Source organism: Hemiscyllium ocellatum, chromosome 6, assembly GCF_020745735.1.
Source record: "Hemiscyllium ocellatum isolate sHemOce1 chromosome 6, sHemOce1.pat.X.cur, whole genome shotgun sequence".
In the NCBI taxonomy this organism is placed as follows: Eukaryota; Metazoa; Chordata; class Chondrichthyes; order Orectolobiformes; family Hemiscylliidae; genus Hemiscyllium; species Hemiscyllium ocellatum.
The window spans coordinates 1,758,145-1,779,305 of NC_083406.1; the positions used below are offsets into that span (position 1 = coordinate 1,758,145).

Genomic DNA, 21,161 nt, shown 5'->3' on the forward strand with positions numbered 1-21,161 from the left:
ATTGCATTTGTCTTCCTAACTGCTAACTGGCACTGCAAGTTAACCTTAGAATCCTGAATTAAGACTCTGAGTTCCTCTGTGCTTCAGAATTCCAAAGCCTTCCCCCATTAATTAACCAGTCTTGGCCTCTATTCTCCCTACCAGAATGTATAACCTCACACTTTTCCACATTGTTCTCCATCTGCCACTTCTTTGCCCAAACTCCTAGCCTGACCAAGTTCTTCTGCATCTTCCCTGCTTCGCAACACTATCTGTCCCTCCAGAAAATAATAAAAATCACATAGGACTGTAGAACAATGATTCTGTCTGCAGCATGCAGCAGCTAAAATTATATCACCTAGACATCATTTGGGCAGTAATGATACTAGAGTCATAGAGTCAAGATTAGAGTCGTACTGGAAAAGCACAGTGGGACAGGCGGCATCCGAGGAGCAGGAAAATCGATGTTTCGGACAAAAGCTCTTCATCAGACTTTTGCCTGAAATGTTGATTCTCCTGCCTGACCTGCTGTGCTTTTCCAGCACTACTCTAATCTTGACTCTAATCTCCAGCATCTGCAGTACCCATTTTTGCCTACTAGAGTCATAGAGACATACAGCATGGAACCAGACCCTTCAGTCCAATTAGTAAATGCTGACCAAATTTCCCAAACTAAACTAAACCCAGTTGCCTGTGTTTGACCCGTATCTCTCAAAATCTTTTTCTATTCATGTATCTATCTAAATGTTGCAACTGTTTCTGCTTCTACCACTTCCTCTGGCAGTTCATTCCATATACAAACCACCCCCTGTGTGAAAACGTTGCCCTCAGCTTCCTTTAAAATCTTTCTCCTCTCACCTTTAGAATATCCTTCTCATTTTAAACTCCCCACCCTAGGAAAAGAACTTTGCTATTCACATTATCTACACCCCTGATGATTTTATAAACCTCTATAAAGTCAGCCCTCCACCTCCTACACTCAAGTGGAAAAAGTCCCAGCCTACCCAGTCTCTGTTTAGAACATAGAGCAACATAGAACAATACAGTGCAGAACAGGCCTTTCGGCCCTCAATGTTACGCCGACCTGTGAACTATTCTCAGCTCGTCCCTCTACACTATCCCAAAATCATCCATGTGCTTATCTAACGATTGTTTAAATCTCCCTAATGTGGCTGAGTTGACTACATTAGCAGGTAGGGCATTCCACGCCCTTACCACTCTCTGTGTAAAGAACTTTCCTCTGACATCTGTCTTAAATCTATCACCCCCCAATTTGTAGTTATGTCCTCTCGTACAAGCTGACATCATCATCCTAGGAAAAGGTATTTCTCTACCTACCCTATCTAATCCTTTGATCATCTTGTATGTCTCTATCAAATCCCCCCTTAGCCTTCTTCTTTCCAATGAGAACAGACCCAAATCTCCCAGCCTTTCCTCATAAGACCTTCCCTCCAAGACCTGGCAACATCCTGGTAAATCCTCTCTGCACCTTTTCCAATGTTTCCACATCCTTCCTGTAATGGTGCGACCAGAACTGTACACAATATTCCAAGTGTGGCCACACCAGCATTTTGTATAGTTGCAGCATGATATTGCGGCTCTGGAAATCAATCCCTCTACAAATGAAACCTAACACACCGTATGCCTTCTTAACAGCACTATCCACTTAGTGGATCTATGCACGTGGACTCCAGGATCCCTTTGCACATCCACAGTACCAAGAATCTTTCCATTGACCCAGTAGTCTGCCTTCCTGTTATCCTTCCCAAAGTGCATCACCTCACATTTAGCTGCACTGAACTCCATTTGCTACCTCTCAGCCCAATTCTGCAGGTTATCCAAGTCCCCCTGCAACCTGTAACATTCTTCCAAACTGTCCACTACTCCACCGACTTTAGTGTCGTCTGCAAATTTACTTACCCATCCACCTATGCCTGCGTCTAAGTCATTTATAAAAATGACAAACAGCAGTGGTCCCAAAACAGATCCTTGTGGCACACCACTAGTAACCGGACTCCAGGCTGAATATTTTCCATCAACCACCACTCGCTGCCTCCTTTCAGAAAGCCAGTTTCTAATCCAAACTGCTAAATCACCCTCAATCCCATGCCTCTTCATTTTCTCCATCAGCCTACCATGTGGAATCTTATCAAAGGCTTTACTGAAGTCCATGTACACCATGTCAACTGCCCTACCCTCATCTACATGCTTGGTCACCTTCTCAAAAAACTCAACGAGGTTTGTGAGACATGACCTGCCCTTGACAAAACCATATTGACTATCTGAAATCAAATTGTTGCTTGCTAGATGATTATAAATCTTATCTCTTCTAATCCTTTCCAAAACCTCTCCTACAACAGAAGTAAGGCTCACTGGTCTATAATTACCTGGATCATCTCCACTTCCCTTCTTGAACAAGGGCACAACATTTGCAATCCTCCAGTTCTCAGGTACTAAACCTGTAGACAATGATGACTCAAATATCAAAGCCAACGGCTCTGCTATCTCCTCCCTAGGTTCCCAGAGAATCCTCAGATAAATCCCATCCGGCCCAGGGGACTTGTCTACTTTCACTCCTTCTAGAATTGATAACACCTGTGCATAACTAACCTTTCTAGTCTAATATCTCATACCTCATTCTTCTCCTCCACAATATTTTCCTTTTCCTGAGTGAATGCCGATTAGAAATGTTCCTTTAGCACCTCTCCGATCTCCACAGGGTCCACTCTCAACTTCCCATTTCTGTCTTTGACTGGCCCTATTCCTACCCTAGTCATCCTTTTATTCCTTACATACCTATAGAAAGCTTTTAGGATTCTCCTTTATTCTATTTGCTAAAGACTGCTCGTGTCCTCTCTTTGCTCTTCTTAACTCTCTCGTTAAATCCTTCCTAGCTGATCTGTAACTTTCCATCACCTTATCTGTACCATCTTGCCTCATCAACACATAAGCCTCCCTCTTCCGCTTAACAAGAGATACAATTTCTGTAGTAAACCATGTTTCCCTTACCTTATCACTTCCTCCCTGCCTGACAGGGACATACCTATCTAGGACACGCAATATCGTGTTCCTTAAACCAGCTCCACATTTCGATTGTCTGCATCCCCTGCATTTTGCTGCCCCATTCTGTGCATCCTAATTCTTGCCTAATCACATTATAATTACCCTTGCCCCATCAATAACTCTTGACCTGTGGCATGTACCTATCCCTTTCCATCGCTAAACTAAACGTAACTGAATTATGGTCGCTCTCTCCAAAACGCTCACCTGCAACTCAATCAAATACCTGGCCTGGTTCATTACTAAGCACCAGATCCAGTGTGGCCTCCCCTCTTGTCAGCCCTTCGACATACTGTGTCAGGAAACCCTCCTGTACACATTGGACAAAAACAGATCCATCCAACAAACTAGAGCTATTACATTTGGGGACGTTAAAGTCCCCCATAATGACCATCCTGTTCCTTTCACTCCTACTCAGAATAATTTTACTAATCCTCTCCTCCACCTCTGTGGAACTCTGCAGAGGCCTGTAAAAAACTCGAAGCAATGTGACCTCTCCTCCCCTGTTTCTAACCTCAGCCCATACTACCTCAGTAGACGAGTCCTCATCAAAAATTCTCTCAGCCACCTTTATACTATCTTTGATTAGCAAGGCCACGCCTTCCCCCTCTTTTACCGCCTTGCCTGTTTTCAATGAAAGATCTAAACCCTGGAACCCGCAACATCCATTCCTGACTCTGCTGTATCCATGTCTCCGAAATGGCCACAACATCGAAGCTGCAAGCTCACCTACCTTATTTCGGATAACTCCTGGCATTGAAGTAGATACACTTCAAACCACTTCGCTGCCAGCACATTCCTGTGACCCTGAAATCCTGTCCCTGTCCTTCCTACTCTCATCCTCCTGTGCACTGCAATTATACCTCCGGTTCCCATCCCCTTGCTGAGCTAGTTTAAACCCACCCGAAAAGCACCAGCAAATTTCTCACCCAGGATATTAGTACCCGTCTGGTTCAAGTGAAGACCGTCCTGTTTGTACAGGTCCACCTTCCCCAGAATGAGCCCCAATTATCCAAAAAGCTGAAACCCTCCCTCCTGCACCATCCTTGCAGCCATGTGTTTATCTGCTATCTCTCCCTATTCTTTGCCTCACTATCACATGGCACGGGTAACAATCCAGAGATAACAATTTCGTTTGTTCTAGCTCTTAGCTTCCACCCTAGCTCCCTGAAATCCTGCCTTACATCCCTATCCCTCTTTCTACCTATGTCGTTGGTACCTACATGGACAACGACTTGAGGCTGGTCACCCTCTCCCTTCAGGACCCCAAAGATACGATCCGAGACATCTCGGACCCTGGCACCTGGGAGGCAACACACCAACCCCGAGTCTCGTTCGTTCCCAACAAACCTTCCATCTGAGCCTCTAACTATTGAGTCCCCAATGGCTAACACTCATCTCCTTTCCCTCCTTCCCTTCTGTGCAACAGGGACAGGCTCTGTGCCAGAGACCTCGGCCACACTGCTTGCCCTGGTAAGTCATCCCCCTCAACAGTATCCAAAACTGTATACATGTTTTTTAGGGGAACGACCACAGGGGATCCCTCCACTGACTGTTTTTCCCCTTTTGAACGGTCACCCAGCTTTCTTCTTGCTTCGGAGTAACTACTTCCCTGTATCTCCTATCTATCACAGCCTCTGCCTCCTGAATGATCCGAAGTTTGTCCAGCTCCCGCTCCAGTTCCCTAACACAGTCTTGGAGGAGCGAGAGTTGGGTGCACTTCCTGCAGATGTACTTGGGTGGAACACTAATGGCATCCATGATCTCAAACATTGTGCAGGAGGAACATTGCTCTCCCTGCACGGCCATCCCTGCAAGTCCCCCAGTCACAAAGTAAAAAAGAGATGCTTACCTGATATGTCCCTGGTCTTTAATGTTAGAGGAGGTGGTTAGGTGGGAGGTCCTACAAAGGTAGGGTCTCGAGTTGAGAAGACACTGACTTATATAGCAGGACGGAAATAAAAATAAGAAGTCCCTCCTTTCCCAGAAATCTCTGCTCTGTGATTTCAAATTAAAAAGCACAATCAGTGACTCACCGCTCCTGGCAGGCCCCTGCTGCAAGGTCCCATCCTTCAAGTTGCTGCTGCTGCTGAGTTTATAACTCAAACCCTTCACTGAAGTGAGATGATCAAAATTTGCAAATTCAGGAGAGAGGGAGGGAGGGAGAAGCAAAAGCTAAAAACAGCACTTTTTATAGAGTCAAAAAGAACGAATCAGTAACAATAGTCATCAGTAGAGAAAGGAAAACACTGGAAGTAATATTTTGTGTTTATAATGGTTCGGAAACAGACGGAGGCTCTCTAAGATCAAAATCCCTTTGTCCAGTCCTTTCCCTATATCCCTGTAATTTTGTTCTGTTCAAGTGTGTATCCAATTCTCTTTTAAAAGCCATAATTCAGCCTACCTCCACAGTTACACCAAAGGGAGACATTCCAGATCCTAAACACTTGCTATGCATGTAAGATTTTCCCTACACTGGGGTACTTATGACACTGTAGTCCTTGGCCTTTTCACGACTGGAACTGTTTTTCTCAATTTACTTTGTCTCGATCACTGATACAAGTCTCAGTGTTTACATCTCTAGAGAACAGAACTCTGGCTTCTCCAATTTATGCTCAATTGAAGGCTCTTATTTCTGGATGTGAGCATTGCTGTAAAGCCTAGTATTGGTTCTCCCAGATTGCTCTTGAGAAGGTTATGGTGAACTGTCATCTTGAACTGCTGCAGTCCAACTGGTAACATTGTTGTTAAGAAGGGAGTTCCAGAATCTCGACCCAACAGCAATGGGAAAATGGTGACATAGTTACAGGTCATCATGTTGTGTGTATGGCTCCCTGGCCTTTACATCCTTCTTGAAGTGTAGTATCCCGAATTGGACAAATATCCAAATTATACAACTACAAAGAAAGACTTGAACTTAATTCTTCCAGAACTGCAACAGGATAAAGGAGTAGTTTCCAAACATGGGAAGTAAAAGCAGGAGCAGGCCATTGGGCCCATTGAGCCTGCTCTGCCATTCAGTGAGATCATGGCTGATTTGTTTTTGTGAAGGGCTTATGCCCGAAACGTCAAATCTCCTGTTCCTTGGATGCTGCCTGACCTGCTGCGCTTTTCCAGCAACACATTTTCAGTTCTGTTTATAGAATCCAGTATCTTAACCTGCCTTGCCACCTTTAAATAAGAAATGGTAAAAATTGTTCCATTCAGTAATTATGTCAGCATCCTTTTTAACTTGTTTGTTCATTTTTAGTTTGTGTGAGAATACAGTGCCAATTATAGTCATTTTAGGATATTTCCTGACCAAACTGTTCAAAGGTGTTACTGCACATCCCCAGAGCAAGTGGGAATTGAACCTAGGTCTCCTGGCTTAAAGGTAGGGAGGCTACCAGTGCACCACAAGAACCCCATGACTGGAGACCATTTTAATCCAAAACACAGTTACCAGCAGGTGGAGCCATATAACAAGTTAGTGTCTGCAGTCATGTTGCATGGAGTTCAGAAATTGGAGGAAAAGATGTGAAGCAATGTGGGGCATTCCCGTCTCTGAACCCGAAGCTCCTGGTTTAAGCTGAAAATGTGTTGTTGGAAAAACGCAGCAGGTCAGGCAGCATCCAAGGAGCAGGAGAGTCGATGTTTCGTGCATGAGCCCTTCTTCAGGAATCCTGAAGAAGGGCTCATGCACGAAACGTCGACTCTCCTGTTCCTTGGATGCTGCCTGACCTGCTGCGCTTTTCCAGCAACACATTTTCGGCTCTGATCTACAGCATCTGCAGTCCTCACTTTCTCCTAGAAGCTCCTGGTTTAAGTCCACCCCAGGATGCAATGGTCAAGTTAGGAGTGTTAATAATGCAGCAAAATAGGTGAATGTCACCGTGCAAACCCTTCCAAGATCCGCCTACTGCAGTAAGAGCAGGAAAGATTCCAGGTCATCAAGTGATGGAATGGAAGTTAGAGCCTCTACCATCACTGTCCACAGCTCCAGACTACAACATGCAGGTCATCACAACTTGCATTCCTAATGAACTATTCCAGACCATCAGCAAATAAAAATTAGAGCACAGAAAGATGAAGCCCAGTGATTTGGTTTGCATCTTCCACAAGAATTGAAATCTTATCTCACATGCCTGTCCTGTTTCCACACTTCCTTGTTTTTTTCAACTGCCTGTTTTATCCTATTTTCAACTTTTAAAATGGTCTCTGCTTTAACCATTAACTCATAATTTTTTTCAGTTTCCTATCTTTAATATTATGTCTTTTGATTTAGATTTTTCTATGGTGTAAATAATCTGTTTCTCATCACTCTGTCTCTATAAATTTTAAACATTTCGGGTCAAACCTATGACGGGAACAGATAACTTCGAAGCAGGGAGGTTGTATTCCCTGGGGGGTGAAACTAGAACTAGGGGGCAGAGCCTCAAAATAAGGGGAGCAGATTTAGGAATGAGTTGAGGAGGAACTTCTTCACCCAAAGGGTTGTGGATCTATGGAATTCCCTGCCCAGTGAAGCAGTTGAGGCTACCTTGTTGAATGTTTTTAAGACAAAGATAGATGTTTCAACAGCAAAAGAATGAAGGTGAGTGGGTGGGTAACTGGGGCTGAGTCCACAAAAACAAATCAGCCATGATCTCACTGAATGGCAGAGCAGGCTCAATGGGCCCGATGGCCTGCTCCTGCTTTTACTTCCCATGTTCGGAAACTACTCCTTTATCCTGTTGCAGTTCTGGAAGAATTAAGTTCAAGTCTTTCTTTGTAGTTGTATTTATTCAATCCAGACAGTATTGCAGGGAATTTTTGCTGAACCCTTGCCGTGCCTCACATCCATCCTTCAATCAGAGCTTATAATTGCACAAAGAGTTTTCCAATGTGGACTTATACAAGTTTCATATAGATTCACCATTATTTTTCAATTTTTATTTGCTACACCCTTTCTATAAAGCTCAATATTCTATTGTCTTCTTTTATGGCCATAATCATAAGTTGCTTCATTTAAGCATATATTTCATAGAGTCATAGAGATGTACAGCATGGAAACAGACCCTTTGGTCCAACCCGTCCATGCTGACCAGATATCCCAACCCAATCTAGTCCCACCTGCCAGCACTGGCCCATCTCCTTCCAAACCCTTCCTATTTGTGTACCCATCCAGATGCCCTTTAAATGTTGTAATTGTACCAGCCTCCACCATATCCTCCAGCAGCTCATTCCATCCACGTACCACCCTCTGCGTGAAAAAGTTGCCCCTCAGGTCCCTTTTATATCTTTCCCCTCTCACCCTAAACCTATGCCCTCTAGTTCTGGACTCCCCGGCCCCAGGGAAAATACTTTGTCTATTTATCCTATCCATGCCCCTGATGATTTTATAAACCTATATAAGGTCACCCCTCAGCCTCTGACGCTCCAGGGAAAACTGCCCCATCCTGTTCAGCCTCTCCCTATAGCTCAAATCCTCCAACCCTGGCAACATCCCTGTAAATCTTTTCTGAACCCTTTCAAGTTTCACAACATCTTTCCGATAGGAAGGAGACCAGAATTGCACGCAATATTCCAACAGTGGCCTAACCAATGTCCTGTACAGCTGCAACATGACCTCCCAACTCCTGTACTCAATACTCTGACCAATAAAGGAAAGCATACCAAACGCCTTCTTCACTATTCTATCTACCTGCGACTCCACTTTCAAGGAGCTATGATCCTGCACTCCAAGGTCTCTTTGTTCAGCAACACTCTCTAGGACCTTACTGTTAAGTGTATAAGTCCTGCTAAGCTTTGCTTTCCCAAAATGCAGCACCTTGCATTTATCTGAATTAAACTCCATCTGCCACTTCTCAGCCCATTGACCCATCTGATCAAGATCCTGTTGTGATCATGATGAAGTACACCTTTTTTTTAGCAAAAGATTTTTTCACTATTCTTTCATGGGTGGTGCAGGTAAGACCAGTATTTGTTCCAGACTTTAATTGCCCAAAGTGCTGGTCAACAATGTTCCTGAGCTATTGCAATCCACCTGGTATAAGTAATCCTGCAGTGGTATTAGAACGGGGATTTCATTTCAAAATGTTTATTGCTCCTGTCACTTTTTATTTCCATTTTGTGGCAATCCGGACTTAAGTAACACTTATGAGGTAGACAAAGTTAAAAATCTCACAACACCAGGTTATAGTCCAACAGGTTTATTTGGAAATACAAGCTTTCGGAGCGCTCTCCCTCATCAAATAGTCAGTGGGACGGGACCATAGGACACAGAATTTATTGTAAAAGATCATAGCGCCATACAACTGATGCGATGTATTGAACAAACCTAGATTGCTGTTAAGAATGGGGATGCAGGTTTCAATTATGGCAGCTACCTGATGAAGGAGCAGCGCTCTCAATGCTTCGAAATAAACCTGTTGGACTATAACCTAGTGTTGTGTTGTGTGCTTTTTCACTTAATTTTTTTCAGCAGTTTCGTGATGGTATTACTGGATGGTATCTTCAATTAAGCTTTCACGTCCATTGAACTTGCCCCATACATCAAGTCAGCCACTTCCTCACAGTTCTTAAAGATATTCTTTGAGCACAATCTTTCTTAACGAATCCTTTCAGAAGTAAAAAAAAGTATGTCATTTTCTTAGAAATGGAAATCTCTAACATCCAAAAATTAAGTTTTAATGTTAATAAATTACATGTTTTGAAAAAGACCATTAAACTGATTAGTGGAACTGCTTTGCATTGCTTAATATATTTTATTAAGTTTGTATTTTGAAGGGTTTTGCCCATACTGAAACTCAGGCTTGCAATTAAAAACAGCACTAAACAAGCTGAAGGTACATTCTATTTTCAGCACAGAATCTCCCAGATTGCAAAACGAAGTGTTTCACCCCAAACTGTAACAATTTAAATTTATGACATTGAAAAATTATTTGAAAATAGGAACAAATTCAATTTTAGAAGAATTGTTGAAGCAAAGTTTAATGTATGTCTTTTTAAACAACAGTATGTTTCAGTTAAAAAAAGGAAAATTGTTATACAGTACTGATTTTACACTTGTTGGTACACGGCATTGCTATTTGAACCATAAAATATTCTGTAAACTCAAGCATCCTATTCACATGAGAAAAAAAACACAGGATTTATTTCCTCACCCCAATGCAATAGTTGTTTTACATAAATAATGTGTAATTTTGGAACCATACAAAATAACTTTGTTTTCATCTTTGTTTTGCAGATAAAATATGTAAAGATTCTAATGTTATAGATCCTATGGGCAGAGAGAGAGAGATATATACAAAAGCCAATCATTTGCTATTATTTATTATTTGCTAATAATCTCTTAGAAATTACAAACCAATGTTTGCCAGATCTGGGAGTGTCCCCAATGCCCCACTTCACCAACGTTGCCTGTATGTGCCTTTGCTGATAATAATGAGTCCATTTCATTGCTATGAAATCCAGGTTCCTCTTCCACAGTAGAACCGGATGATAGGGTACCCTCCACATGCAGCAGACCTCCAAAAGCAATATTTCCAAAACCAAGATCCATTGCTACAAAATCCAAATAGTCTCTTCTGCTACAAAGGTATTGAATCAAGTCAGAAGTCTCACAACACCAGGTTATAAGCTAACAGTTTTGTTTGAAATCACAAGCTTTCTGAGCACTGCTCCTTCATCAGGTGAAGTTACATCACCTCCACCTGATGATGGAGCAGCGCTCCAAAAGGTTGTGATTTCAAATCAGCATTTTGGACTATAGTGTCATATGACTCCTGACTTTGTACATCCCAGTTTATCCCAGCACCCCCACACACAAATATTGAGCCACCTTCTGGAATTGCACAGTTCAGGATTGCACACTCTACTGCCAAAGCACAGATTGTCTCGAGTATAGCCTAAAAATGTGTTTTAGATTAGATTAGATTACTTACAGTGTGCAAACAGGCCCTTCGGCCCAACAAGTCCACACCGACCCGCCGAAGCGCAACCCACCCATACCGCTACATTTACCCCTTACCTAACACTATGGGCAATTTAGCATGGCCAATTCACCTGACCCGCACATCTTTGGATTGTGGGAGGAAACCGGAGCACCCGGAGGAAACCCATGCAGACACGGGGAGAATGTGCAAACTCCACACAGTCAGTCGCCTGAGTCAGGAATTGAACCCGGGTCTCAGGCGCTGTGAGACAGCAGTGCTAACCACTGTGCCACCGTGCCACCCAGAATGAATTCCTGATGAAGGGCTCTGGCCCGAAACGTCGAATTTCCTGTTCCTTGGATGCTGCCTGACCTGCTGTGCTTTAACCAGCAACACATTTTCAGCTCTGATCTCCAGCATCTGCAGACCTCACTTTTTACTCGAGTATAGCCTATCACATCCGATACATCCAGAAGTTTTAAAAGTTATTCTCCATCTGACATATCTTGCATACTGTCTCCCTTAAATTCTAGCATTAATACTATTGAGGGAAAAATGCAATACATTTAGCTGAGGGACTTATGCTTAAAATAAAGCTAAGAGTCTATCTTCTCACAAAACAATTGATAGAGTTGTGGAATTCAGTCCTCAAATCCGTGAAAATCCAAGATTTCTATGTAATGAAAATGACATTTCCTTTATTCAGTCACATTAAATCAATGATCCTGACACCCTTTTAGCAAGCAACACATCCTCAAATTTACCTTGAGCATGCTTGTAATTCTATTTATAAAAGTATAAATATATTTATAATTTTACATTAATTGGCTCTTTTTTTTATTTGTTCAGGTCAAAGAAAACGTGCCACTCAATTAGAGGAAGCTCTTGAACAGATTCAAGGTTCACCTTGTGGGTCAGCATCTTTATCACCTGTTGTTACAAAACCCACAGTTAACAAAGGGTGAGATCTTGAGTGTTCCTTATTAAATAGAACACATATTCCAAGTTCTAAAAACATCAAAATACATAAATTATACATGCCTATTCAAGAAAGTAATTTAAGATCAGGTTAAGAAATAATTTTATTACTAGATTTCTCTACAGCCTATCAATATATACCAGAGTCCCATCCAATGCCTTTAATGAGTTTGGTTTAGTGGTAAAAAATTAAATTGGTGAATATGTGGCTTATAATGGAAATAAAGATTATAAGGACACATTTAAATATTTATATTCCTTCAGTCTGTGAAGCTTAATGGTTTCTCTGCAGCTTTCAGTTTTTAAATATAGTTTAAATTTAGTGTTTCTCCATTAAATTTTCATGTGTTATAGAAGTAGACTCACAGTTACTCCACAGACGTATCGAAAATGTCTCTGTAAATGAATTTTTCCTTTAGGAAACTCTAATCCCAATAATTTACTCTTTAAGTTCCCTTCTTATCTAAGTGTGTTTTTTTAAAAAAATAGACTTAGCTACATGTTACATGTAGTTTTTGTATATTTGGGTAGTGGAAACTATCTTTCCTTTTGTTCTTAGAATCTTTTAAAATACTTTTGCTATGTTATAGAATTTTTGTTTTTGCTGTACAACACATTTATAATGCTAGTCAGTTTCTCACTGATCAGTCCAGTGTATGAGGCCAAATGTTTTTGTCAGTAGGAGCAAGTTTAAAGAGTGTGGTATAATTTCATCAGGGCTGCTTAACTAGAAATCCACATCTTGAAGTTATACTTTCTGGTCCCAAACATCTCATTTGTTTTGATAAGTTAGGAATGTGTTCCCACAACATTTAGTGTGTTTTTTTTAATTGTTTGTAACCAATTCTACTAAGGTTTTGTCGACAGTATTGAATACTTTTGTCTTATATGTTTAACTAACACTTTAATGTGGTGTGGTGAATAAAGCAGATCCTTCACACAATAAAAAAAACATTGATAATTGGACATTATTTTTTGGAATTGCATTCTCAGGGCCACTGATTCACTTCTGAATCTATCAACTCATGAGACTAGAAGTTCACGCTATCAACAACAACTTTCAGAAGCTAAAGCTTATGCCAAGCTTATGCAAGAGAGGAGTGGGGCAGATCTGCAAAATAGCCGCTTACGCTTCCAGCAGGAGTTGGAAGAGACACAACGTCTCCTGGGAGAGCAACAACTGAATAGTTTACAGGTGGTGTAAAAGTTACAACAACCTTTCTCATTTTCTCTAGTGAGCGTTTTCACATATGAATTAGGAATTCTAAAATCAGCATCTTCCAGAATAAATGCTATTTTATCCAAACATAAAATAATAAAACTTCTGTTTGATATGCATTTTATTAGGTTTTTTATTGTCTATTTGTTTATATTATAAGGTAGATTTAAATATGAACAATAATTAATGATTGTAAATATATATAACTTCATGTTAAGAACAAGATACTTGTGGCTTCCTCTATATGTAAGAATAAAGGGGTCAAGAGAAAGAAGATTGAAATAAGTCATGGGTATGTAAGAACATAATCAAGTGCTTTTAACAATCGTCAAAAAAATTACAGTGTTGTAGGGATTTTGGGAACTTTATTCACAATGGTAGAAGGAGTGAGATCTTCACAAAGGGGTATAAGGATAACCAGAAACTTGGAAGAGTAGTCACATCCAGTATTGCCTCTAAGTTTCTTACCATGCTCAGCTTGAACGTACACAACTGGATGGCAATGCAGGGATCAACGTGCCAACACTGATCGTCAGGTCTAGAAACTCGTAACAGCTGCAGGCACAGCCGCACAACTTGGACAGAATGTTGGTTGTATCTGAAGAAACTTTAGCCTTTGAATGCATGCAATAACATTTTAATCATAAATGTTGCATCCTAATCATCCTCTCTCCCTCTATTCAGTCCTTTCTTTCTAACTTCACATCTTAACTGGTTCCCAGCTTGTACCTGCCTGACATTACCTGTCCCTCAATTCAAGGATGACGTCTACTCAAGGTTACAAGGTTCTGTCGTAGAACTTCATGTAACTGAGCAGACTGATTGTCAACTTCACAGACCTTTGGGAATGTGATTTCCCATGGGGCAGGATTCACTTTCTTTTCTTTCTTCTCTGTGGTCACTCTGCCTTATCATTGTGACATTGGAACCCAAAAAATGGTGCAGTTTGATGGATAAGTTAATAGACAATAGACAATAGATGCAGGAGTAGGCCATTCTGCCCTTCGAGCCAGCACCATCATTCATTATGATCATGGCTGATCATCCTCAATCAGTATCCTGTTCCTGCCTTATCCCCATAACCCTTGATTCCACTATCCTTAAGACTCTGTCCAACTTGTTGCATTAACAACTGCTCTAAGTGGTCAATGCTGCAAATGTGTTGCTGGTTAAAGCACAGCAGGTCAGGCAGCATCCAAGGAATAGGAAATTCGACGTTTCGGGCATAAGCCCTTCATCAGGAATGAGGAGAGTGTGCCAAGCAGGCTAAGATAAAAGGTAGGGAGGAGGGACTTGGGGGAGGGGCGATGGAGATGTGATAGGTGGAAGGAGGTCAAGGTGAGGGTGATAGGCCGGAGTGGGGTGGGGCGCCAGAAGTGATCTGAACTTCATGAAAGAGAGATCTTGATACAGAAGTACTTATAACAAGGAGCCAAAGGGAGGCATTCAGAGCAAACCAATTGAGGAACTATTGTAGTGAACCAGGCTACCAATAACCAGAACTTGCAGTGTTATTAAAGTGGAACATCGGAGGTTTCACTCACTTCCAGATTCTATTCTAATGGAACCACCTTTGGGAGCAACCACCAACCATTCAATTACAGAAATGATTGTTAGGGCTCAACCTGACTTCAGATCTTGATTAAAAAATGAGGTCTGCAGATGCTGGAGATCAGAGCTGAAAATGTGTTGCTGGTTAAAGCACAACAGGTTAGGCAGCATCCAAGGAACAGGAAATTCGACATTTCGGACCAGAGCCCTTCCTGATGATTTAACCAGCAACACATTTTCAGTTCAGATCTTGATTACTTCACTTCAGAAAGATAACTTTCAAACTAGCCAGGCCTGCAACAAATTTGAGACTCATCTTATTTTCATCTATATATTTAGCTTAGATTACCTACAGATTACCTTTCAGCAGTAGATGTCTAATAAAACACAAAGTAATGCTGGTTATTTTAAAACTGAAACACAAATTTAAAAGGGGACTACAAAGGAACTTGTGCAAACTCTTAGTTTACATACCACTCTGAGGAAAAGCCCAGTATGGTGCTGTGAGAATTAAAATTATTTGAAGTCTAGAAATCATATTCCACACATTACAGGAGAGTTCAACAAATAAGTGGTCGAGGGATTCAAAACACAGAACAGCCACCACCAACACGAACAGAGACACAACCTGCTGGTCACATCCTGGTTCTGCAATGACATGTACACTAACTGATATTTTCTTAAATTGATATTGCAACATTCAGCATTCCAAAGTCTTCCGATTCTTTGATTCACTCTACATAATGTCAAGGAATTGTTAAACATGCTGGATTTAACATGTCCTGATAACAGCCCAGTTGTAACACTGAAGTCTTTTTTTCTAAAAGAAGTAATTCTCCTCTCGCTAAGCTAACATACTACAGCTGCAAGACTAGTATCATCTTGAAAAAGTGAAAAATTGCCCAAACATGTCCCATTTAAGAAAAGCAAAACTAGTCCAATTGACCAGTTCCCATTCCATCACTATTCTCAACTAATTGAAGAAATCATAGTCAGGTGGTGGTTACTAATAAACTACTTATCAAGACTCCGTTTTGATGCTTCCAGGAGCACTCTGCTCCAGACCTCATTACAGTTTTTGTGTATTGAAGTGTATTGTGGATCTGCAACGGGACTAGCCTTGCCATCAAGTCACTAACTGACAGGGTTTGTTACATGCAACATGGTAACAGTGCACTTAAAGGATCACAGTTTGATTTGGATATGTCAAAATGGATTTCAGGTTGTAACTAGCAGGTGTAAATAAGGGAAGCAAGTATCAGTAATGTACTTGGATTTTCAAATAGTGTGCAAAACGTTACCCTAAAGAGGTTTTTGCACAAAATTAGGGATTGAGGAAAATTTATTAGCATGGAATAAGAACTGGTTAATCAGAAAGAGAATAGGAATAAATGGGTCATTTTAAGATTGCCAGGCTGTAGCTAGAATCAGTGTGTGGATCTCATTTCTTTTACATCTCCTCCCAACTACCCTTCCAGTTGGTAGATTCCGGACCCTAAGAATGCATTATGTAAAAATAAACTCCCAATATCCCAAGTATCTTAAATCTGTGCCCTCTGGTTTCAGAATTTTCTGTCACTTAAACATCTTCTTCCCCATCTCCCCTAACAAATCCCTCATGATGTTGAATGCGGGGAGTTGGACCGTCACTTAATTGAAAGATCTGCTAAGTAGTGGTTAAATTGTTTTACTTTTACAGTGAATCAGTGGACCATATTCCACTCATTTATTGACAGAGAGTTTATTTCATATAAAACACTGTGATTAATCTCCAGCTTTTGATATGTGTAATCTTTTACCCTTGATAGGATAGACTACAGTTTGAACACAAGAGTTATGAGAAATGCGAAGGCAACACTCAAATTTTAAATTTAACACTAACAGTTTTGCTTGGTTGGTAGAAATATGGATTAAAAATACAGTGTACCCACTACAATACATGCCTGTTGTTTTGCAGTCTTAATATCCAAAAGTGGAGTTATCAATGAGTTACCCAGCAGTATCTGGGGCAGGAAAATGTAACACAGGGGCAATGCTATAGGCTGACCAGGGAATAGGGACCTTGCAGCTCTCTGTCATGTACACTACATGATTCTGTATGCAATATTCTTTCCTTTTAGAAACCCTATCATAAGTGGATACTGCAGCCCATCCCTCACAGGTCGAATCATTTATCCCCACCCCATCCCCAGTCAGTGCGCACTTTCGAATTTTCAACTTAATGTAATATGACAATGAGCTCTCCTCAGCCAGTGGTTTGCAGCCTCTGCCCGAGCCAGTGCTTTACTGTATCCTCTCCACTTCACAACTGTCACCCACCCACTTTGCCCCAGCCTTCAGTTAACCCCCACTCTCAAAGACTAACTTATTATGTTTCCTTCCCATGACAACTGCTGTCCTTGCACTTGCTCCCTGCCCAATTGCTTGTCTCCTAGTTTTTGTTGACAGATCTGACAGATTGTAACGCGTCCCCTTGAGTGACCTATCCAGGCAGTCCTACATGAGAAGTGCCCAGACCCTTGACTGACTGGGCAGGGTACATTTCCACTTCAGACTTACACTGCCAGGACTGGCTGCTGTGGGAACACAGAACTGATCATGACACACTCCACAAACAGTAGGGGCATGGAGTCCCAGACCAAAATCATCCTGATCACAACCAATCACCTGCACTGATATGGAAGCTGCCTTTGTCTTACAGATCCTTCAGCTATAACGCACATTTCGTCAGTGCAAATTGGCTCTAATTAGATTGGCCAAATTGTGAATGTCATTATATTAATGCAAATTTACAACTGAATGGGTCAAGTTATTTTCTGTGAGGGACCTTCAACAGTGCAATTTTCTCCAGCTTTTTTCCATTGCATGATTTCCTGTTGTGCGAGGTCATAGTAGAACACAACTGTTGCGTTATAGTAGAATGACCTGTACTGTGCTGGGACTCTGACTCACAGGCCACCATGGACCTCAGTGGGAAATACTGCTCTCAGAGTTTGAGCTGTGGCTGTCTGGTTGCTACACATGCAGTGTATTTACTGTAAGCAGCAGTGTGTCTGGGGGAGGGGGAGGTGGAGGTGGTTGAGCTGCAGTGTGTCTGGGAGGTTGAACTGCAGTGTGTCCGGGGGGGTTGAGCTGCAGTGTGTCGGGGGGGTTGAGCTGCAGTGTGTCCGGGGGGAGGGGGGGGGCGTTGAGCTGCAGTGTGTCTGGGAGGTTGAACTGCAGTGTGTCTGGGGAGGGGGTTGAACTGCAGTGTGTCTGGGGAGGGGGTTGAGCTGCAGTGTGTCTGGGAAGTATGCTGCTGGCATGTGGAAGAGATAATGTATTAGCATAACAAACTGTTTTACAACAAAAGGTTCACCCCTTGACTGAGAACAATTGATCAGCAAAGCGAGCAGGCTGGTATTTGAATGCGCTAACTGATACAGTGAGGCAGTGCATGGATACTGTGAACAACCAGGAAGGTGCAAAGTGAGCAAACATTAGGAGAGCAAGCAAATAGCCTTGAGATTCCACCTAGATCTCAGTCCTTCAGCTGGATGCCTGATTATACTCACAAAGTCTCCTGGTAGGAGAATTTCAAACTCATTTCCGATCTACCCTGCAATGCATATATGTTCTTCCAGAGCGCAATGACAGTGGAGAAGTGCCATGATAATCAAGAGGGGTTGGGGAATGCTGGATTCGTGTGTCCATGGATGAGGAGTGTTTATAGCTGGCACCTGTGGCTCTTGCTTTGGGTGGCAGTTGGTTGTACTTACCTTAGCAGTCATTCAGAGCAAACAGCAAACTCAATTCACCAGGCACTGTCTCTGGTTTCATCAAATTTTCTCAACGTCTTAACTTGTTTGGCAAGCTTGTTCAGAAACAAAGCTAATAATTAACATGATGAGTTGGGACGAGAGCACTGTGCTTTGTTAAGCAGTAATTGGCCTCACCAATTGTGAAAAGTGTAAAAGGTGGAGCAAGTTGCTGCCAATGGCGAGATGGGTCATGTTGGATTCCTTGTGCAATCCTGCCACACATTTCACCATAGCCCATGTTGCTCAGATCCCTATAATGTTCCAGCGCATATGTTTAAAACCTCTTACAGCAATCTTCAATGTGGCTGATACACGATCTTTGTCAGTCCTTCGTTCCTGACACACTCAAATATTAATTATAATAGAAAATAACACAATTCAATTCTCTTTAGTTTCTGACTCTTTACAAACTGGATGTAGGTTTGCTCACTGAGCTGGAAAGTTAATTTTCGGACATTTCATCACCATACTACGTAACAACATCAGTGTGCCTCCAGCTGAAGTACTGGTGGTGTAGCCCGCTTTCTGTCTATATGCTTGGGTTTCCTTGGGTTGATGATGTCATTTCCTGTGGTAATGTCATTTCTTGTTCTTTTTCTCAGCAGGTAGCAAATGGGATCCCAGTCAATGTATTTGTTGTGGGAGTTCCGGTTGGAAAGCCATGCTTCTAGGAATTCCCTGAAGTGTCTCTGTTGGCTTGTCCTGGGATGGATGTGTTGTCCCAGTCAAAGTGGTGTCCTTCCTCATCCGTATGTAAGGCTATGAGTGAGAGAGGATCATGCTAGTTGATGTCATGTATCCTGGTGGCTCGCCTTCTGCCTGTTTATCCAATATAGTGTTTGTTATAATTCTTGCAAGGTATTTTGTAAAAGACATTAGTTTTATTTTTTTGTCTGTATAGGGTCTTTCAAGTTCATTAACTGCTGTTTTAATGTGTGGGTCGGTTTGTGGGCTACCATGATACCAAGACGTCTGAGTAGGCTGGCAGTCATTTCCGAGATGTCTTTAATTTAGGGGCGATTGGCTAGGGTTTCTGGACGTGTTCTGTTTGTTTGTTTGGGTTTGTTGCTGAGAATTCGATAGACTGTGTTCATTGGGTACCCATTCTTTTTGAATACACTGTATAAGTGATTTTCCTCTGCTCTGCGTAGTTCCTCTGTGCTGCAGTGTGTGGTGGCTTTTTGAAATAATGTTCTAATGCAGCTTCATTTGTGGGTGTTGGACGATTGCTTCTGGAATTCAGTATTTGGTCTGAATGTGTTGTTTTCCTGTAGACGCTGGTTTGAAGCTCCCCATTGGCTGTTCGCTCGACTGTGACATCTAGGAATGGCAGTTTGTTGTTGTTTTCCTCTTCTTTAGTGAATTTTATGCCAGTAAGGGTATTATTGATGGTCTTGAAGGTTTCCTCTAATCTCCCTCTAATCCTCAAATGCAATGAAACCATCAAGACCATCAATAATACCCTTACTGGCATAAAATTCACTAAAGAGGAAGAAAACAACAAACTCCCATTCCTTGATGTTGCAGTCAAACAAATAGATTCTTAATGTCTCGAAGAATTAAGGGCTACGGGGAGAATGCGGGTAAGTGGAGTTGAAATGCCCATCAGCCATGATTGAATGGCGGAGTGGACTCGATGGGCTGAATGGCCTTACTTCCACTCCTATGTCTTATGGTCTTATGGTCTAAACAGCCAATGGGGAACTTCAAACCAGCATCTACAGGAAAACAACACTTACCAAATACTGAACTCCAGAAGCGATCATCCCAACACCCACAATCAAAGCTGCATTAGGACATTATTTCAATGAGCCACCACACACTGCAGAACAAAGGAACTATGCAGAGCAGAGAAAAATCGCCTATACAGTGTCTTAAAAAAAATGGGTACTCAATGAACACAGCAACGAACCCAAACAAACAGACAAAACACGTCCAGAAACCCTAGCCACTTTCCCCTATGTCAAAGACAACTTGGAAATGACTGCCAGCCTACTCAGACCCTTTGGCATCATGGTAGCCCACAAACCCAGCAACACACTCAAACAGCAGCTAATGAACCTGAAAGACCTTATTCAGACAACAAGCAAAACTAATGTCATTTACAAAATACCATGCGAGAACTGTAACAAACACTACATTGGACATACAGGCAGAAAACTAGACACCAACTAGCCACAAAAAAGACATGACCCTCTCTCTCTAGTATCCTTACATATGTGGAAGGACACCACTTCAGCTGGGACAACACATCCATCCTAGGACAAGCCAAACAGAGACACGCATGAGAATTCCTCGAAGCATGGCATTCCAACCATGCTTGGAACTCTATCAATAAACACATTGACTGGATCCCATTTACCACCTCCTGAGAAAAAGAACAGGAAATAATGTTACCACAGGAAATGATATCACCAACCCCAGGAAACCCAAACATATAAATAGAAAGCAGGCTACACCACCAGTAGGCTTCATCCAAAGGCTCACTGAAGGTGTTACCTAGTATTGTGGTGAAATGTCTGTAAATTAACCTTCCAGCTGAGTGAGCAAACCTACATCCAGACCCTCAACCTGAGCTACAAATCTTCTCAAAACTCTTTACAAACAGTTATTTGGAGAATTGAATACAGTAGTCCATCCAAGCATTTCATCTAAACTTGTCTGCTTATTTCCTTTATG

The 21,161-nt window shown here is 41.8% G+C and overlaps 1 protein-coding gene across 6 annotated transcripts in view; it reads left to right on the plus strand.

Annotated features, from left to right (window-relative positions):
• The window catches only part of cep126 (centrosomal protein 126), a 116,272-nt gene that overhangs the window by 33,596 nt on the left and 61,515 nt on the right, over positions 1 to 21,161 (plus strand). For all 6 annotated transcript variants that reach the window (XM_060825768.1, XM_060825771.1, XM_060825770.1 and 3 more), the window contains exons 4-5: positions 11,784 to 11,895; positions 12,906 to 13,107. In XM_060825768.1, the coding sequence (XP_060681751.1) occupies positions 11,784 to 11,895; positions 12,906 to 13,107 (314 nt within the window). The remainder of the gene's footprint in view (positions 1 to 11,783; positions 11,896 to 12,905; positions 13,108 to 21,161) is intronic.